This window comes from Rhinopithecus roxellana, chromosome 2, assembly GCF_007565055.1.
Source record: "Rhinopithecus roxellana isolate Shanxi Qingling chromosome 2, ASM756505v1, whole genome shotgun sequence".
Taxonomy (NCBI): Eukaryota; Metazoa; Chordata; class Mammalia; order Primates; family Cercopithecidae; genus Rhinopithecus; species Rhinopithecus roxellana.
Window position 1 is genome coordinate 149,975,279 of NC_044550.1, and position 15,299 is coordinate 149,990,577.

At 38.7% G+C, this 15,299-nt stretch overlaps 2 protein-coding genes across 9 annotated transcripts in view; one reads left to right on the forward strand and one right to left on the reverse strand.

Moving 5' to 3' along the window:
* Nucleotides 1–6,607, forward strand: part of AASDH (aminoadipate-semialdehyde dehydrogenase) — a 43,172-nt gene extending 36,565 nt beyond the window's left edge. For all 8 annotated transcript variants that reach the window (XM_010355233.2, XM_030922203.1, XM_030922211.1 and 5 more), the window contains 3 exons: nt 1,290–1,412; nt 2,039–2,170; nt 6,101–6,607. In XM_010355233.2, the coding sequence (XP_010353535.1) occupies nt 1,290–1,412; nt 2,039–2,170; nt 6,101–6,490 (645 nt within the window). In that variant the 3' untranslated portion in view covers nt 6,491–6,607. The remainder of the gene's footprint in view (nt 1–1,289; nt 1,413–2,038; nt 2,171–6,100) is intronic.
* A 1,344-nt stretch (nt 6,608–7,951) lies between these two features.
* The window catches only part of CRACD (capping protein inhibiting regulator of actin dynamics), a 58,465-nt gene continuing 51,117 nt past the window's right edge, over nt 7,952–15,299 (reverse strand). The window contains exons 7-9 of the mRNA XM_030925912.1: nt 15,031–15,221; nt 14,320–14,482; nt 7,952–10,942 (exon numbers count right to left, since the gene is read on the reverse strand). Coding sequence (XP_030781772.1) covers nt 10,782–10,942; nt 14,320–14,482; nt 15,031–15,221 — 515 coding nt within the window. The 3' untranslated portion in view covers nt 7,952–10,781. The remainder of the gene's footprint in view (nt 10,943–14,319; nt 14,483–15,030; nt 15,222–15,299) is intronic.

Consider the following 15,299-nt stretch of genomic DNA (forward strand, 5'->3'; position numbering starts at 1 on the left):
AAAAAAAAAAAAAAAAAAATTACCTCATTAGTCTAATATCATAAGCATAGAAGCATTAAATTTCTAATACTTAGAAGAAGAGTGAGTAACTCTCAGGTGCAGTTGAGCCTTGGAACAGATATTAACTATTTCCCAAGCTTATCACTGTGGTCTGGGAAGAATAAAGCATTAAGTCTTAATATCTTAAGACCTTTTTAACTTCATTACCAAATTTACCACAAATAAGTGTGCTACTCAGAGTTTTGGAATGTAAAGAATTTAGGATTATCATCTTGACAGTAGAAAAAAATGACAAAGGAAGATATCAATAAGATATTTAAAAAATAAGATATTTTAAGACCTGATTACATAAAAATTAAAATGTTATATAAGAATTATGAAATTAAGCTGGGAAAATTTTTGAAATAAATGTGAAAAAGGTGGAAATTCATTTATGTTTATAAATATTAATGAAAATGAAGATCAAATACAAATTATGAAAATATAAAGATCCAGATAGATAGAAAAATAAACAAAGGACATAAATACACAGGACCCCAAAGAAGAGATGACTAGTAAATGTGTATAAATAGTTCATAAATTTAATAATCAAAGGAATGAAAATTAAAAACTGAGATAGAGAAACAAATGGTATTAGATTAGGAAACATATTCGTCATAACATTAAATGCTGATGAGAGTGGTAAGAGGTTGTAACTAGTGAGGCCTCTAATGAAAATGATTTGATTTGACCATAGGTAACAATATCATATCCTTGGTCCAATAAAATTATTTTTTTAGAAATCCTGGCAAAATAATCAGAAACAGTCAAATATATGCATTAAGATGCCTATTTCTAAGTTGTTTATAATACCTAGAAATTCCAAAAAACATTCAATGATAAGGTAGAGAAATTATTTATGTTCATATGGGATATTATGCATTAAAATTATATTTAAATAATATTACAAAATCAGTGAGCAAAACGTGATACCAAGTTGTATATTCAGAATGATCTCAACTATATTAAATCATGTGTGTGTATATACACATATTCTCAGATGTGTGCGCACAGACATACACACACACCCATACCCCAAAAAGAAATGAGAAAATGCTAAAATGTTAACACTGGTTGTCTCTGGGTGGTGTCCTTTGTCTTTATATTAATATGATTCTCCACAATAGGCATGTATTTTATACTAAAGAAAAAACGTATGTTAACTAAACAGACATAATATCATGAAGGGTAGGATATATGGATTTGTTAACCATCAGCAAAAACAAATTAATTTGTTTTCTTATTTGCAGAGAAAGAAGTGTGTTTGGAAGTCAAAATGTGGAGGAACTGTCTTTTCCTCTCCGTGTTTGAACCCGATTCCACATCATTTGTATTTTGCTACATTGGGAGGACTTTTACTGGCTATAAATCCTGTAGGCATAAAATAATACATATTGATTTTATTACCTATCTTTTCTTTAAATTTTTGAAATTTTTGCTTTGAGCTCTGAAAGTTTGAGTAGTTTTCAGTTATAGTAGTCCACATACACCAAACTAGAATTCATTAAAAATGATTGATACAAGATCTAGAAAGATAAGAAAATTTAAATTCCTGTATATGTATGTGTGTGTGTGTGTATATATATATATATATATATATTTTTTTTTTTTTTTTTTTTTTTTTTTTGACAGAGTCTTGCTCTGTTGCCCAGGCTGGAGTGCAGTGGTGCGATCTCGGCTCACTGCAACCTCCGCCTCCCGGGTTCAAAATTGACAGATTTTTTTTCATCATATTAAGAACTTTATGTCCATCATAGGGATAGCTCTTAGGTGCTAGTGTTTTTCTTTGCTGGTTTTATTGCAAGCCTTTTTCCTAGTTCTCATAAATAGCACTGATTGATTTAATATATGTATACCAGCTTCATTTATGTCTGCTTACCCCTATAGCGTTTTCTGCTATTTTAGTTCTACCCCTAGGAGATGTATGAGTTTGTTTTTTAAAGGGTAACTGATTAGTAGGATGATGTAAAATGCTGTGAATTGCTTTTTCCTATGACAGGCTACTGGGAACATTATTTGGAAACATTCCTGTGGAAAACCACTCTTCTCTTCCCCACGATGTTGCTCACAGTATATTTGTATTGGCTGTGTAGATGGGAATTTACTCTGCTTTACTCACTTTGGAGAACAGGTAATGGAACGAGAAATTTTCTATATAAAAATTTTATATATCTATATAAATTTATATATAAAAATAGGACTAGAAATTTTATATATCTATAGTTCTATTTATATATTTTTTTAAATTTATTTTTCTCAAAGGCAAAGCAGATGGTGACAACTGAAGTACCATTTTAAACATCATTATTCAACTCATGGTGTTGAGATGTTGAGAAGTAGTTCTATTTTAGTTGTGAAGCCATGGATTTCTTAATTTTTTAAAGAAGACATAGTAGATTTGAAAGATTTCTGCCCAAACACTGTTACACTTCTTTTGTCATCTCTCTCCCCCAATTTTTAAAAATATTACCAGTTTTTAGCATATTTTATTATAACTTCTACTGAGATTATGAAAGTTGAAATAAAACCCCTGGTTTCTTTTAATTGATACAGACATTTGTACCTGTTTATGGGGTGCATATGTGATAGTTTGTTACATGCATAGACTGTATAATGATTAAGTCAGTGTGTTTGTGGTGTCCATCACCTTGAGTACTTATCATTTCTATGTGTTGGGATCATTTCACATCTTCTCTTTTAGCTGTTCTGAAATATACAACATATTGTTGTTGGCTATAGTCATCCTACTCCGCTATTGAACATCAGAGCTTATTTTTTCTTACTATATGTTTTTACTCATTAATCTGTTTTTATTTTTTTATTAGCCAACCCACCCCAACTTCTTCTTTTTTTTTGAGACAGAATCTTGCTCTGTCACCAGGCTGGCCTGGGTTCAAGCAATTCTCCTGCCTCAGCCTCCCAAGTAGCTGGAACTACAGGCGCATGCTGCCATGCCTGACTAATTTTTGTATTTTTAGTAGAGATGGGGTTTCACCATATTGCCCAGTCTGGTCTCGAACTCCTGACCTCAAGTGATCCACCTGCCTCAGCCTCCCAAAGTACTGAGATTACAGGCATGAGCTACCATGCCCGGCCCCCAACTTCTTTTCTTCCTCCATGAGATCAACTTTTTAAACTCTCACATATGAGTGAGAACATGCAATATTTGTCTTTCTGGGCCTGGCTTAATTTCACTTAAGATAAAATCTTCAATAGCCAGGCATGGTGGCTCACGCCTGTAATCCCAGCACCATGGGAGGCCGAGGCAGGAGGATCACGAAGTCAGGAGATCGAGACCATCCTGGCCAACATGGTGAAACCCTGTCCCTACTAAAATACAAAAAAAAAAAAAAAATTAGCTGGGCATGGTGGTGTGCGCCTGTAGTCCCAGCTACTTGGGAGACTGAGGCAGGGGAATCGCTTGAACCCGGGAGGTAGAGGTTGCAGTGAGCCAAGATCACGCCACTGCACTCCAGCCTGCAACAGAGCAAGACTCTGTCTCAAAAAAAAAAAAAAAAAAAGATAAAAGATAAAAGTCTCCAGTTCCATCCATGTTGCTGCAAATGACATGATTTCCTTGTTTTTTATGGCCTAATAGTATTTCACTTCATCTATATATACATTTTCTTTATCCACTCATCCATTGGTGGACACTTAAGTTTATTCCATATCTTTGCTCTTGTGAATAGTGCTGCAGTAAACATGGGAGATGGGAGTGAAGGTTGTCTCTTTGATATACTGATTTCTTGTCTTTGGGTAAATAGTAGTAGGACTGTTGGGTATGATAGTTCTCTCCTTAGATTTTTGAGAAATCTCCATACTATTTTCCATGATGACTACACTAATTTACACTCCCACTAGCAGTGTAAGTTCCTTTTTCTCCACATCCTTGCCAGCATTTGTTATGTTCTTTTCGTAACAGCCATTTTAACTGGGTAAGATGGTACCTCATTGTGGTTTTGATTTGCATTTCCCTGATCATTAGTGATGTTGAGTGTTTTTTTCATATACCTGTTAGCCATTTGTATGTTTTCTTTTGAGATACGTCTGTTCATCTCCCTTGCCCACTTTTTAATAGGACTTGTTTGTTTACTGTTGTGTCGAGTTCCTCATATTCTAGATATTAGTCCCTTGTTGGATGAATAGTCTCCCATTCAACAGGCTGTCTCTTCACTCTGTTGTTTCCTGTACTGTGCAGAAGCTTTTTAGCTTAATATAGTCCCACTTAACTATTTTTGTTTTTGTTTTAGGCCTTAGCCATGAAAGCTTTGCTTAGACCAGTGTCCTGAAGTGATTCCCGTATGTTTTCCTCTAGGAGTTTTAACTAGTTTTGGGTCTTATATTTAAGTCTTTAATCCATCTTGAGTTTATTTTTATATACAGTGAGAGTGAGGAGTCTGGTTTATTCTTCTGCATGTAGAGATCCAATTTTCCCAGCACCATTTATTGAAGAGGGTGTCCATTCCCCATTGCGTATTTTTGACACCTTTCTCAAATCTCAGTTGGCTGTAACTACTTGGTTTTATTTCTAGGTTCTCCATTCTATTACATTGAGCTATCTATTTTTTATACCAATACAGTGCCATTTAGCCTTATTTTGAAGTCAGTCACTGTGATGCCTCCAACTTTGTTCTTTTTACATTGCTTTGGCTATTCTGGGTCTTTTTGGTTCCATATGAATTTTGTTATTTTTAATTTTATTTTTTGAGATGGAGTCTTGCTCTGTTCCCCAGGCTAGAGTGCACTGGCATGATTTTGGCTCACTGAAACCTCTGCCTCCTGGGTTAGAGCCATTCTCCTGCCTCAGCCTCCTGTGTAGCTAGGATTACAGGTGTGCACCACCACGCCTAGCTAATTTTTGTATTTTTAGTAGAGACGAGGTTTCACCATGTTGGCCAGGCTGGTCCCAAACTCCTGACCTCAGGTGATCTACCCGCCTTGGCCTCTGAAAGTGTTGGGATTACAGGTGTGAGCTACCGTGCCCGGCCACAACTTACAACTTTTTATCATTGCCCATAAACTCTTCCTTTCTGCGCAATTAATTCTTTTTTCCTACATTTGGAAAAAAGAATATATAGTTTGTAATAAGATACATTGAAAACTGGTCTCACATTTTTTTTTTTTTTGAGACAGTGTCTCACTGTATCGCCCAGGGTGGAATGCAGTAGCATGATCTTGGCTCACTGCAACCTCCGCCTCCCAGGTTCAAGTGGTTCTCCCACCTCACCCTCCCCAGTAGCTGGGACTATAGGTGCCTGCCACCACACCTGGCTAATTATTGTATTTTTAATAGAGACGGGGTTTCACCATGTTGGCCGGGCTGGTCTTGAACTCCTGACTGCAGGTGATCCACCTGCCTTGGCCTCCCAAAATGCTAGGATTACAGGCATGAAACACCTCGCCTGGCCCAGATTTTAATAAGATACATTTAAGGCTGGGTGTGGTGGCTCATGCCTGTAATCCCTACACTTTGGGAGGCTGAGGTGGGTGGATCACGAGGTCAGGAGATCGAGACCATCCTGGCTAACATGGTGAAACCCCAACTCTGCTAAAAATACAAAAAATTAGCTGGGTGTGGTGGCACGCACTGGTAGTCCTAGCTACTTGGGAGGCTGAGGCGGGAGAATCACTTGAACCCAGTAGGCAGAGGTTGCAGTGAGCCGAGATCGTGCCACTGCACTCTAGCCTGGGCAACAGAGCAAGACTCCATCTCAAAAAAAAAAGATATATTGAAAACTCAATGTAGTTTTACCTTTGAACTCAGTGTCTCTGAATAATACTAACTCTTGGAGCTCAAAATTAATTTTACTTATTATACATGGCAGTGAATCACATGGTAACAACACTTCAGTATATTTTGTTTTAGATTTTAGATTTTACCACTGGGACAGAGATCTAGTGTGAGAGTGCTTCTTTTCAGAAAAAGCCATTTTGTCTGTGTATAGTTACCATTCAAATAGCCTATATCTCTTAGATTTGCATTAAGAACCTCACAGAGCTTTAAGGGAGAATTGGAGCAATTAGATGAATGAATTATATTTATTTTTATTACTTGTTATAGGTTTGGCAGTTCTGTACCAGTGGACCAATCTTTTCATCCCCATGTACCTCACCATCAGAGCAAAAAATATTTTTTGGTTCCCATGATTGCTTTATCTACTGTTGTAACATGAAAGGTCACCTGCAGTGGAAGTTTGAAACTACTTCAAGGGTCTATGCAACACCGTTTGCTTTCCATAACTGCAATGGCAGCAATGAAATGTTGCTGGCAGCAGCATCTACTGATGGGAAACTGTGGATCTTGGAATCTCAGAGTGGACAATTGCAAAGTGTTTATGAACTTCCTGGAGAAGTCTTCTCTTCTCCTGTGGTCCTGGAATCAATGCTCATTATTGGGTGTAGAGATAATTATGTTTATTGTCTGGATTTATTAGGTGGCAATAAAAAATAATCAAATACAGTCCTTATTTATATAACAAATGTGAGATGTTTGAAAATATTTTACCATTATAGAGCATGTGGATAGTCTTATTTTATATTAAAGATTATATTTTGGCTAAGAAACGGACACTTGTCTACTACACCTGGTTGGAGAACAACTATATTTTACTTCCCATAGGAACAACAGAAGATTTTACAAAGAGAGAACAAAACACATCAATATATTTAGTAGCACTTTTAATTAGGTGTGATGGTTAACTTTATATGTCAGCTTGACTGGCTAAGGGATGCTTGGATAGCTGGTAAAACATTATTTCTGGGTATGTCTGTGAGGCTGTTTCTGGAAAAGATTAGCATTTGAATTTGAATCAATAGACTTAGTAAAGAAGGTCCTCCCTCACCAGTGTGCCAATGTGGGTGGCATCGTTCAAGCTGATGAGGGCCTGAATGGAACGAAAAGGTAGAGGAGGGGCAAATGCTCTCTTCTTGCTGAGATGTATCCATCTGCTCCTTCCTTTGGACATCAAAGCTCCTGGTTCTGAAGCCTTTGGACCACTCTCCTGGGTCTCCAGTGTGCAAAATGGCAGATGGTGGCACTTCTCAGCCTCCATAATCACTTAAGCCAATTTTCATAATACATTTCTCCTAATCGCTAGGTTTCTATGGAGAACCCTAATGCATTAGGCTAATTTTATGTTTTTTTCTTTAAAAAAGATCCCGGCGGGGGCCGGGGGAGGATCAGAATATACTTAGTGGGTTAAAAACCGTCTTTATTACATGAATTTGCCATTCATGGCAAAAGGTTTTTCAAAGGCAGGATCTAGTTATCGAATTACATTCCTTAATTATTTTTAATGAAGTACTAATGTAGACTAAAATATACACACACACCGTGCCCCACACACAGTGCAATTTCATGTTTATACGTGGTGATTTCAGGTGTTCATTGTTCCTAGCAATGCCCTTTCCTTAAAATTTTGATCTTTTGCTCATCATGGAATGGGTTTGGTTTTTTTTTTTTTTTGCATTAATTTTGATTTTTTAAAAATACTGCATTAAAATAGTATTTCTCTTGATTACTAAGTTTTCTGGCAGCCAAGGCAAGTGTTCACATGCCTAACTCACTTTTCATTTCACCAGGGTCTGGCCCTGTAAGTCAGTGTATCTGATGTGTGGCCATAAGCTGCAAATTCTCACGTGCTCTCAGCTGCTGCTTCTGCTGCTGCTGCTGAGTAGCCCATGCTGTGAGGAGGCTGTACAATCCTTTTGTCTGAGACCCAGACCATTCAATTCCAATTTAGGATTGAGACAAACATTTTATTTGCCCCTGTTCATTATTTTTCTCTAAAAATACCTAGTAAAAAATATAATAAAACACCTTGAAGTTGTTCTTGTTCAACAAAAGCTGTGTAAATATAATGAAATTGTTTTGTAGACAGTCATCGAAATCAAATTCCATCAGTGCCAAAGGTCTCGTGGGTATTTTTTATTGAAAGATCTTTTCCCTTCAATAATGGACATTTTACATTAAAACTTTATACAACCAAAATATCCAAATTATATTAAAATCACACTAAGGTATTTTCATTAAATCTCTAACTTTACTGTTGGTAAAAATATTAAGACACTTGTAACTAATGTTTCTGCTTTAAAATAAGCAATTAAACTAAACGTCACAAGAAGAGACAATACATACTATACATTTGCAGATAACTGGCTAAATGATAATTTAATAGTAATTAATAATGTTTGTGTGAGAAACAATTGCACTTGAAAAATTAAAAAAGTAAACAAAAACCCTCTAGTTTTATATATAAGTCTATGAACAGAGGTTAATCATCTATAACCTTGCCAGAAGTGTATGTTTGTTTAAATTAAAAAAAAAAAAAAAAGCTTGCATTTAACATAGTAATCATTCATTTAAAAAAAAGTCTTGAACTTTTTATATGTTTTTGCAGAATTTCCCCATAGTTTGTTGCTCTGAAGACTGCAACACAACTAAAGCAAAATAACACTTCATTGGTATTTAGTGCAAATTCGGGGTGATTTTGAAATGAAATGTTAAACAAGTACCCTTTAGAAGCTGTTAGAAGTAAGTACCGTGACTGCCCTTTCTTCAGTATACTCTTCTTTTAAAGACTTTGACAGAAAAATTTTAACTGAGGTATTTCGCCTACTTTGTTTGGGCACAGTGATATCCCAGCCAATACAAAGTTGACACAACTACCATTTTTTGTAACTGATCTTATTTCCCCACCTGTTCCCTGCCATAATTGAGATATTGTCCAAAGCTGACAGGATGAAAGAAAAAGTCAATTCAGAAGAATTACTGTAGCATTATCATTCCAGGGCTGTAGGTGGAAACATTTCCATTAAAAAGTGTTATATTAGTGAGGAAATCATTGGAACTAACAAATGCCTACATACAAGATTTAGACATGAACATTAGTATGGAAGACGTGCAGTGAAATACCAATTGCTTGCCACAGCAATAAAAAAAAGTTACATTGATTTTTAACAGTCTGAAGGTCCAGTATATATAATACTAAATCCAACTTGCAAGAGTACAACTATCCACTTGACCACACATGCCAGCTGCTACAGTGAGGCTGAGCCATTGTTTCTAGAAAGAAAATGGTTTCTACATGGTAAATAACTTTGCCATCATCCTTTATTTAAGGTACATGGTAGAATAACAGCACATTGCATATTGAGCGAGCATAAAGTAAGGTAATGATGGATACTTAATAAAGCATGTTTTTGTAGGAGAGGAAAAAGGACGTAATTCCCTCTGCACAGAGCAAAGGATGTGTACCTGTGTACCTATATTTTGGAGTAAGAATCTAAGAAAAGGGGAATATGCCAACACTATGAAATACAAGGTTAGCACCAGCAATATGTGAGTTTGCTGGTATGTCTACGTTTCACGTAAAGTAAATTTAGGGAAATAAAAGTGAATATATGTGGCTTTTAAACTGCCAAGTCCCTTCTTTGTATGCACATGTGTATGATAATAAAAAGGCCACTTAAAACTCAGATGTTTTTTAAAGGTAGCAAGGTGAATGCTCAAAATTAGAAATGCTACTGGACATTTGACTCTAAATATGAATTACTCAATTATAGTAAAGAAAAGACTTTCTGCAGGCAGTCCTTATTACAAAGGCTCCAAATCTTGGCTTCCTGTTAATTTTCCCTAAAGACCAAAGGGAATTTTCAAACATGTAACGTCAATAACCTGCTGTTTCTTGTAATAAATGGCTGGCTTGGGGGGTTGTTTTATTATTTTTCCTGTCTCACTGTTGCTTTTTGAGTGAATGAGCCTCCCCTTCGAAGTCTGAAAAACTAGATTACATTAGGATCAGTGTTTGTCTCAAAGTTCTTAACCTTTGGGATCTATCAGAATTGATTTGAAGAGTTTTTGCCAGAATACATATTCCTGGCCCAGTCCGCACAGGCTCTGATTGAGTAGGCCTGGGTGGGAGCCTACACATCGTAACAACCACTTCCCTAGATGGAGATTCTCGAGACAGAAAGCAAACTTGTAGCTCTGATCTAGAATTGCCTTTCTTCACTACATTAAATTAAAATGTTCCCTGGGAGCCAGCTGGGCCAAATGCTTCACATGTCCTTAAGGAGGGTATTGGAATAACGAGGCCTCACACTATGAATCCACAGTGTGGTAAAAATGTGAATGGATGTGCCTTCTGTGTTACAGCTTCAGAGTGGGGAAAACTCATGAAAACTAACATGGGCACAGTTGGGAGCCAGAATGTTGTGATTCCCAGTTACTCACTGCATTCAGGAGAATGGGTGTTCTCGCTTTTAGCTAGATATGATCCTTTCACCATTAATGTAGAAAGGATAAACATTCCCACACATATGGTAGAGTAAATGTTTTGGACAAAGAAAAGTAGTGCATAGAATCAAAAAACCATTACAAAAGGTTGGCAAAAGTACATATTCTGAATGGTGTGTGGGTGGGTGTGTGTGCAAGGCCATGGAATGGGCATGGGCAGGCTCTCATGAGGAGTTCTTAGCTTAGATATTTTGCTTCATGTGGTCCTGTGGACGGAATTTTCTCTTGAGAACTAGGAGGAGCTCAAGGCACCAGGACCTAGGGTTGTGCAAATCCACTCTTTACAATGAACACCACCAGTTCAGTTTCTAAACATTATTTTACAGCCTATAAAACATGCTGCTTTTCCCTAGCTTGATTTCTTTACCCCATATAAAAAATAAATAAATAAAAAGGGCAAGAGAGGAGCCAATAACTGGCAGTAGGGATTGGTGACAGTCACTCTTTACTTAATAATCTGTGGACAGTCGCTCCAAGCCTTTGCTTTCCTTTTGGCCAAAGCCAGCCAGGCTGGTTCTGTTGACACGGGGGCAGCATCCGGGGTGGAAAACCTCTTGGTGACTTCTTTCACTAGCGGCGCTGGGGGAGCCGAATTGGAGATCTCCACTGGGTTTTGTTTTGAAGGAAAAGGAAAAAGTAAGTTCAGAGCCACATTACACATTTTCTTTTTAATTAACAGATAAACTGTATGTATTTATCATGATAAACTGTATGTATCTGTCATGTACAACATTGTTTTGAAATATATATACATTGCAAAATAGCTACATCTAGCTAATTAAAATATACAAAACCTCACAGTTACCATTTTTGTGGTGAGAGCATTTAAAATCTACTCTCTTAGGTCTCTTGAACATATTCCTCTTATCTAACTGAAATTTTGTATCCTGTGATGAACATCTCTCCAACACCCCCCACCCCAGCCATATTTTGATTTATCAGAAGTGTGAGTCAGAAAAAAGAAAACCCAGTGAAACAGACAGGCAAATTCCTGGACTCCCTCAGTGAGAAGAATGAAGGAAAGCAAGCTGTGTGTTCATAACTCTTGCACACAGAATTACAACAACCAAAGTAGTCAGTTTTAATTTCAAAGAATTTCCAGAAGCCTAATCTGTATAAAGAAGCTATGCCTGCATGATATCCAGTCAATTCCATGAAGAAAAAGATCAACTTAGCAGACTGGATCTGTTAAGCTGGTGAGGTTAAAAGCTACCTTCCTGGCCGGGCATGGCGGCTCACGCCTGTAATCCCAGCACTTTGGGAGGTCAAGGTGGGAGGATCACTTGAGGTCAGGAGTTCGAGACCAGCCTGGCCAACATGGTGAAACCCTGTCTTTACTAAAAATACAAAAAGTAGCCAGGCTTGTTGGCAGGTGCCTGTAATCCCAGCAATTCGGGAGTCTGAGGCAGGAGAATCACTTGAACTCTGGAGGCAGAGGTTGCAGTGAACCGAGATCGCACCACTGAACGCTCCAGCATGGATGACAGAGTGACACTCCACTTCAAAAAAAGAAAGCTACTGTCCCCACAAAAGCATCCACTGGGTGCCTCTACCTCTGAGCCTCACAGATCCTGCCAGCTCCCATGACCTTCATCCTTGTCTCACAGTTCCTTTGCACCATATCACTTTCTTTATCAGAGTGTACAGGCTTCTTAATGTGAGAGAGTGCTTGTCTTATCTTTGAGTCATATTTAGTGCCTATGGCAATGGCTTACACATATGTTTCTAGAACTCAGGAAATACTGACTGAGAAGACAAAATACTTTAGAATAAAGACTTGCTTTATTAAGCTAGAGCCACTCCGAGTTGCATTAATCCATTAGTACTTCTGAGAAATCAGGCAGAGAAAGATTTGATCTCTTTGACTTTGGGGCTTTCACTTTATTTTGAAAGAAACTCATTCTCTCTCTTTTTCTCACTCTCTTTCTGGTTCTAACAGGTAGAACCCTTAATTCCTATAAGTAAAATCAAATGACATAATGCCTATGAGGTTCTTAAGAAACTACACAGCAATCTAAAGTGGTTTTCAAATATAAAGCTTTGAGCCAGGCACGGTGGCTCACGCCTGTAATCCCAGCACTTTGGGAGGCCGAGGTGGGTGGATCACTTGAGGTCAAGAGTTCGAGACTAGCCTGGCCAACATGGTGAAACCCTGTCTCTGCTAAAAATACAAAAATTAGCTGGGTGTGGTGGCGTGTGCCTATACTCCCAGCTACTTGGGAGGATGAGGCAGAACCCAGGAGGCGGAGGCTGCAGTGAGCCGAGATGGCGCCATCACACTCCAGCATGGGCAACAGAGCAATATTCTATCCCCCACCCAAAATGCCAAACAAAACTAAAAAAACAAATATAAAGCTTCCCTCCGTCACCAGTAGTAAATATATCTTTAATGGTGAGACCTCTTAATATCTCCTGACCTCAGGGAGCCACGGCATAGAAAAGCCTGGGTCTAGAGATTAGAAGCCCTTTGGGGAATAGTGGAGCCTAGTGGGGAAAACAGATGCCCTATTAACCCCTTGGAGGGAGCCTGTTCAGAGTCATCTATCCTCCAAGTGATTGGTAATAAGAAGATAGTTGGATATATTACATCATTTTACCTTTTAACCAAATAAAGAATATTTTCTAAATGTGTACATCTCTTACATGTCATGAACATATAAAAACTGCTGTTGTTAATTAACATCATGGACACTGTGCTGAGAAACCTTACTCTGTAAAGTCACAGACCATCAGAAACCTGCTGCGTGAAATCACATCAGTGAGAACAGACCATTTCACTTTTGCCTGGAGCATCTGAGCCAAGTGTCACCATGACATAGAGATGCAGTTTCCATTTCCAACCCAGGTGAAGAGCTCCGGGTAGCGGTTTTCAGATACAACATTTTACACATTTATCTTTTCTGTTTTTGTTGTTTTTGAGACACTCTGTTGCTCGGGCTGGAGTGCAGTGGCACAATCTCGGTTCACTGCAACCTCCACTTCCTGGGCTCAAGCAATCTTCCCACCTCAGCCTCCCAAGTAGGTGGGACTACAGGTATGCACCACCACACCTGGCTAATTTTTGTATTTTTAGTAGAGACACGGTTTTGCCATGTTGCCCAGGCTAATCTCCAACTCCTGGGCTCAAGCAATCTGCCTGCCTTGGCCTCCCAAAGTGATGGGATTACAGGCATGAGCCACCATACCTGGCCCACATTTATCTTTCTTTTGTGTATTTTTAAAATTGATATATATATATATATATACACAGCATACTTGTATATATTTTGGGGGTACATGTGGCATTTTAATACATGTAAATAATGTGTAATGATCAATTAGGGTAAGTTGGATATCCATGACCTCAAACATTTCAAACATTTATCTTAACTTTGTAGTTTTAAAGGAAACAGAAGCCTGAACACACTTTTCAGCTCAGTCTTGATATTATCTCCTTTATGTACACCATGGCTTTGATCTGACTTATTAAAATGCTACTCCATTGAAATTTTACCTAAACTTCACCCTTTACCCCAAGTCTTACTATAATTTTGTCTCTTCCCTTGTTTAGAAGGTTCTTCTGTAAGTTAATAAACCCAACTTTGTCAGAATATAGGCACAGGTGCTGGAGATGGCTCATACTGCCGTGTTAAATGTTCACAAATGTAGAGAGCCAGCTGACATCATATTGGTATAATAGCTTTGAACTGGCCAGGGTTCTCTATTTACACAGAGAAATTGAAGATGCTCCAAACAAAGGTCTCTCCACCCCCTCAAGAGCTAACTGTTAAGTATTCACCAACACACCACTGATAGTGGGTGAGTTCCTGGTGGTTTTTATCAAGAGTTTAATCAGTGTCAACATTTATGAATGAGGTTATCAGACAGCCTGTGCTTTGAAATGCTTGAGGTGCTCTGTTAGTCATTACACTGTAGGATATAAAGCACGCTCTACAAAGAGAAACCTGGAACTACAGTTATGAAACAATGGACCTGCTCTCTACCTGTCACAGAGGTAGGAAGAGTGTTGGCCTTTTTCAGCTGTTCTCTGCGCTCAAGCCTGGACACTGCAGTCTCGGGCCTCTTCTCTTCTGGCAGAGCAGTGGACTTGTGCAGGGAACCTGCTCTGCTGACACTGCTGCTTCCAGGCTGCGGGCTGACACTGACCTGCGTGGGCAGAGACAGTCATGGGAAGCATGTTTTCAACCTAAGACATGGAAAGACTGACCCTGCAGGCCTTCTGGGCTTCTGCCTGCCAGCCCCTGACCTCTGCTTCCAACAGTGGGCTGGATTACATGTATGAGCCATGTATGCTCAACCACGGCTCCCGGTGAGGGAGGAGCTCAGAGCCAGTGTGCCTAACAGGGAAAGTTACTTTCCCAGAAAAGTCCCACCAAACTGACTGTAACATCAGGCCACGGAACAAGACTCCTGGTTTCCTTGCAAAAAGTTTGTTTCTCATGTAACTTGTATATCACTGCTGTAAGCACATCATGGATTATGGCAAATCAGGTTAACCTAAGAGTATAAAGAAACCAAATCCAATTTCACACTGAAAATGCTTCCCTGGTTTAATGGTGGTCAGTTTATTTACTGCTCAGCCCTCTCTAAGTACTTTCCACCAGCCCAGCTAGCCTTTTGTTTTGTATCCTTGTGAGTGAAAAGAGAGCTAAGCTCAGGAAGGCAAAATCACAGCTGAAGCCCAGGCTACTCACATTTTCTTTGGAGAGCTTTTCCGCCTGTTTGGCCTCTCTGGCTTGCTTCCTCTCCTCCCGTGTCGCCTGCTGCTCCCGAAACCCCTTTTGCTTTTGCAGTGCTAATGTTATCCAAAGCGGCTGAGCAGTTTCCACTTTCTCTGTAAGTTTGGAGCCATCTAAGGAGTGCCTGCTCTGAAGCATTGGCTTCTCTGTAGGGAACAAGACAAAGGCCGGTTTGCAGTGAACTTAACTGCTGACTTATCTCAGTTCCTCACCCCCTAAAACTT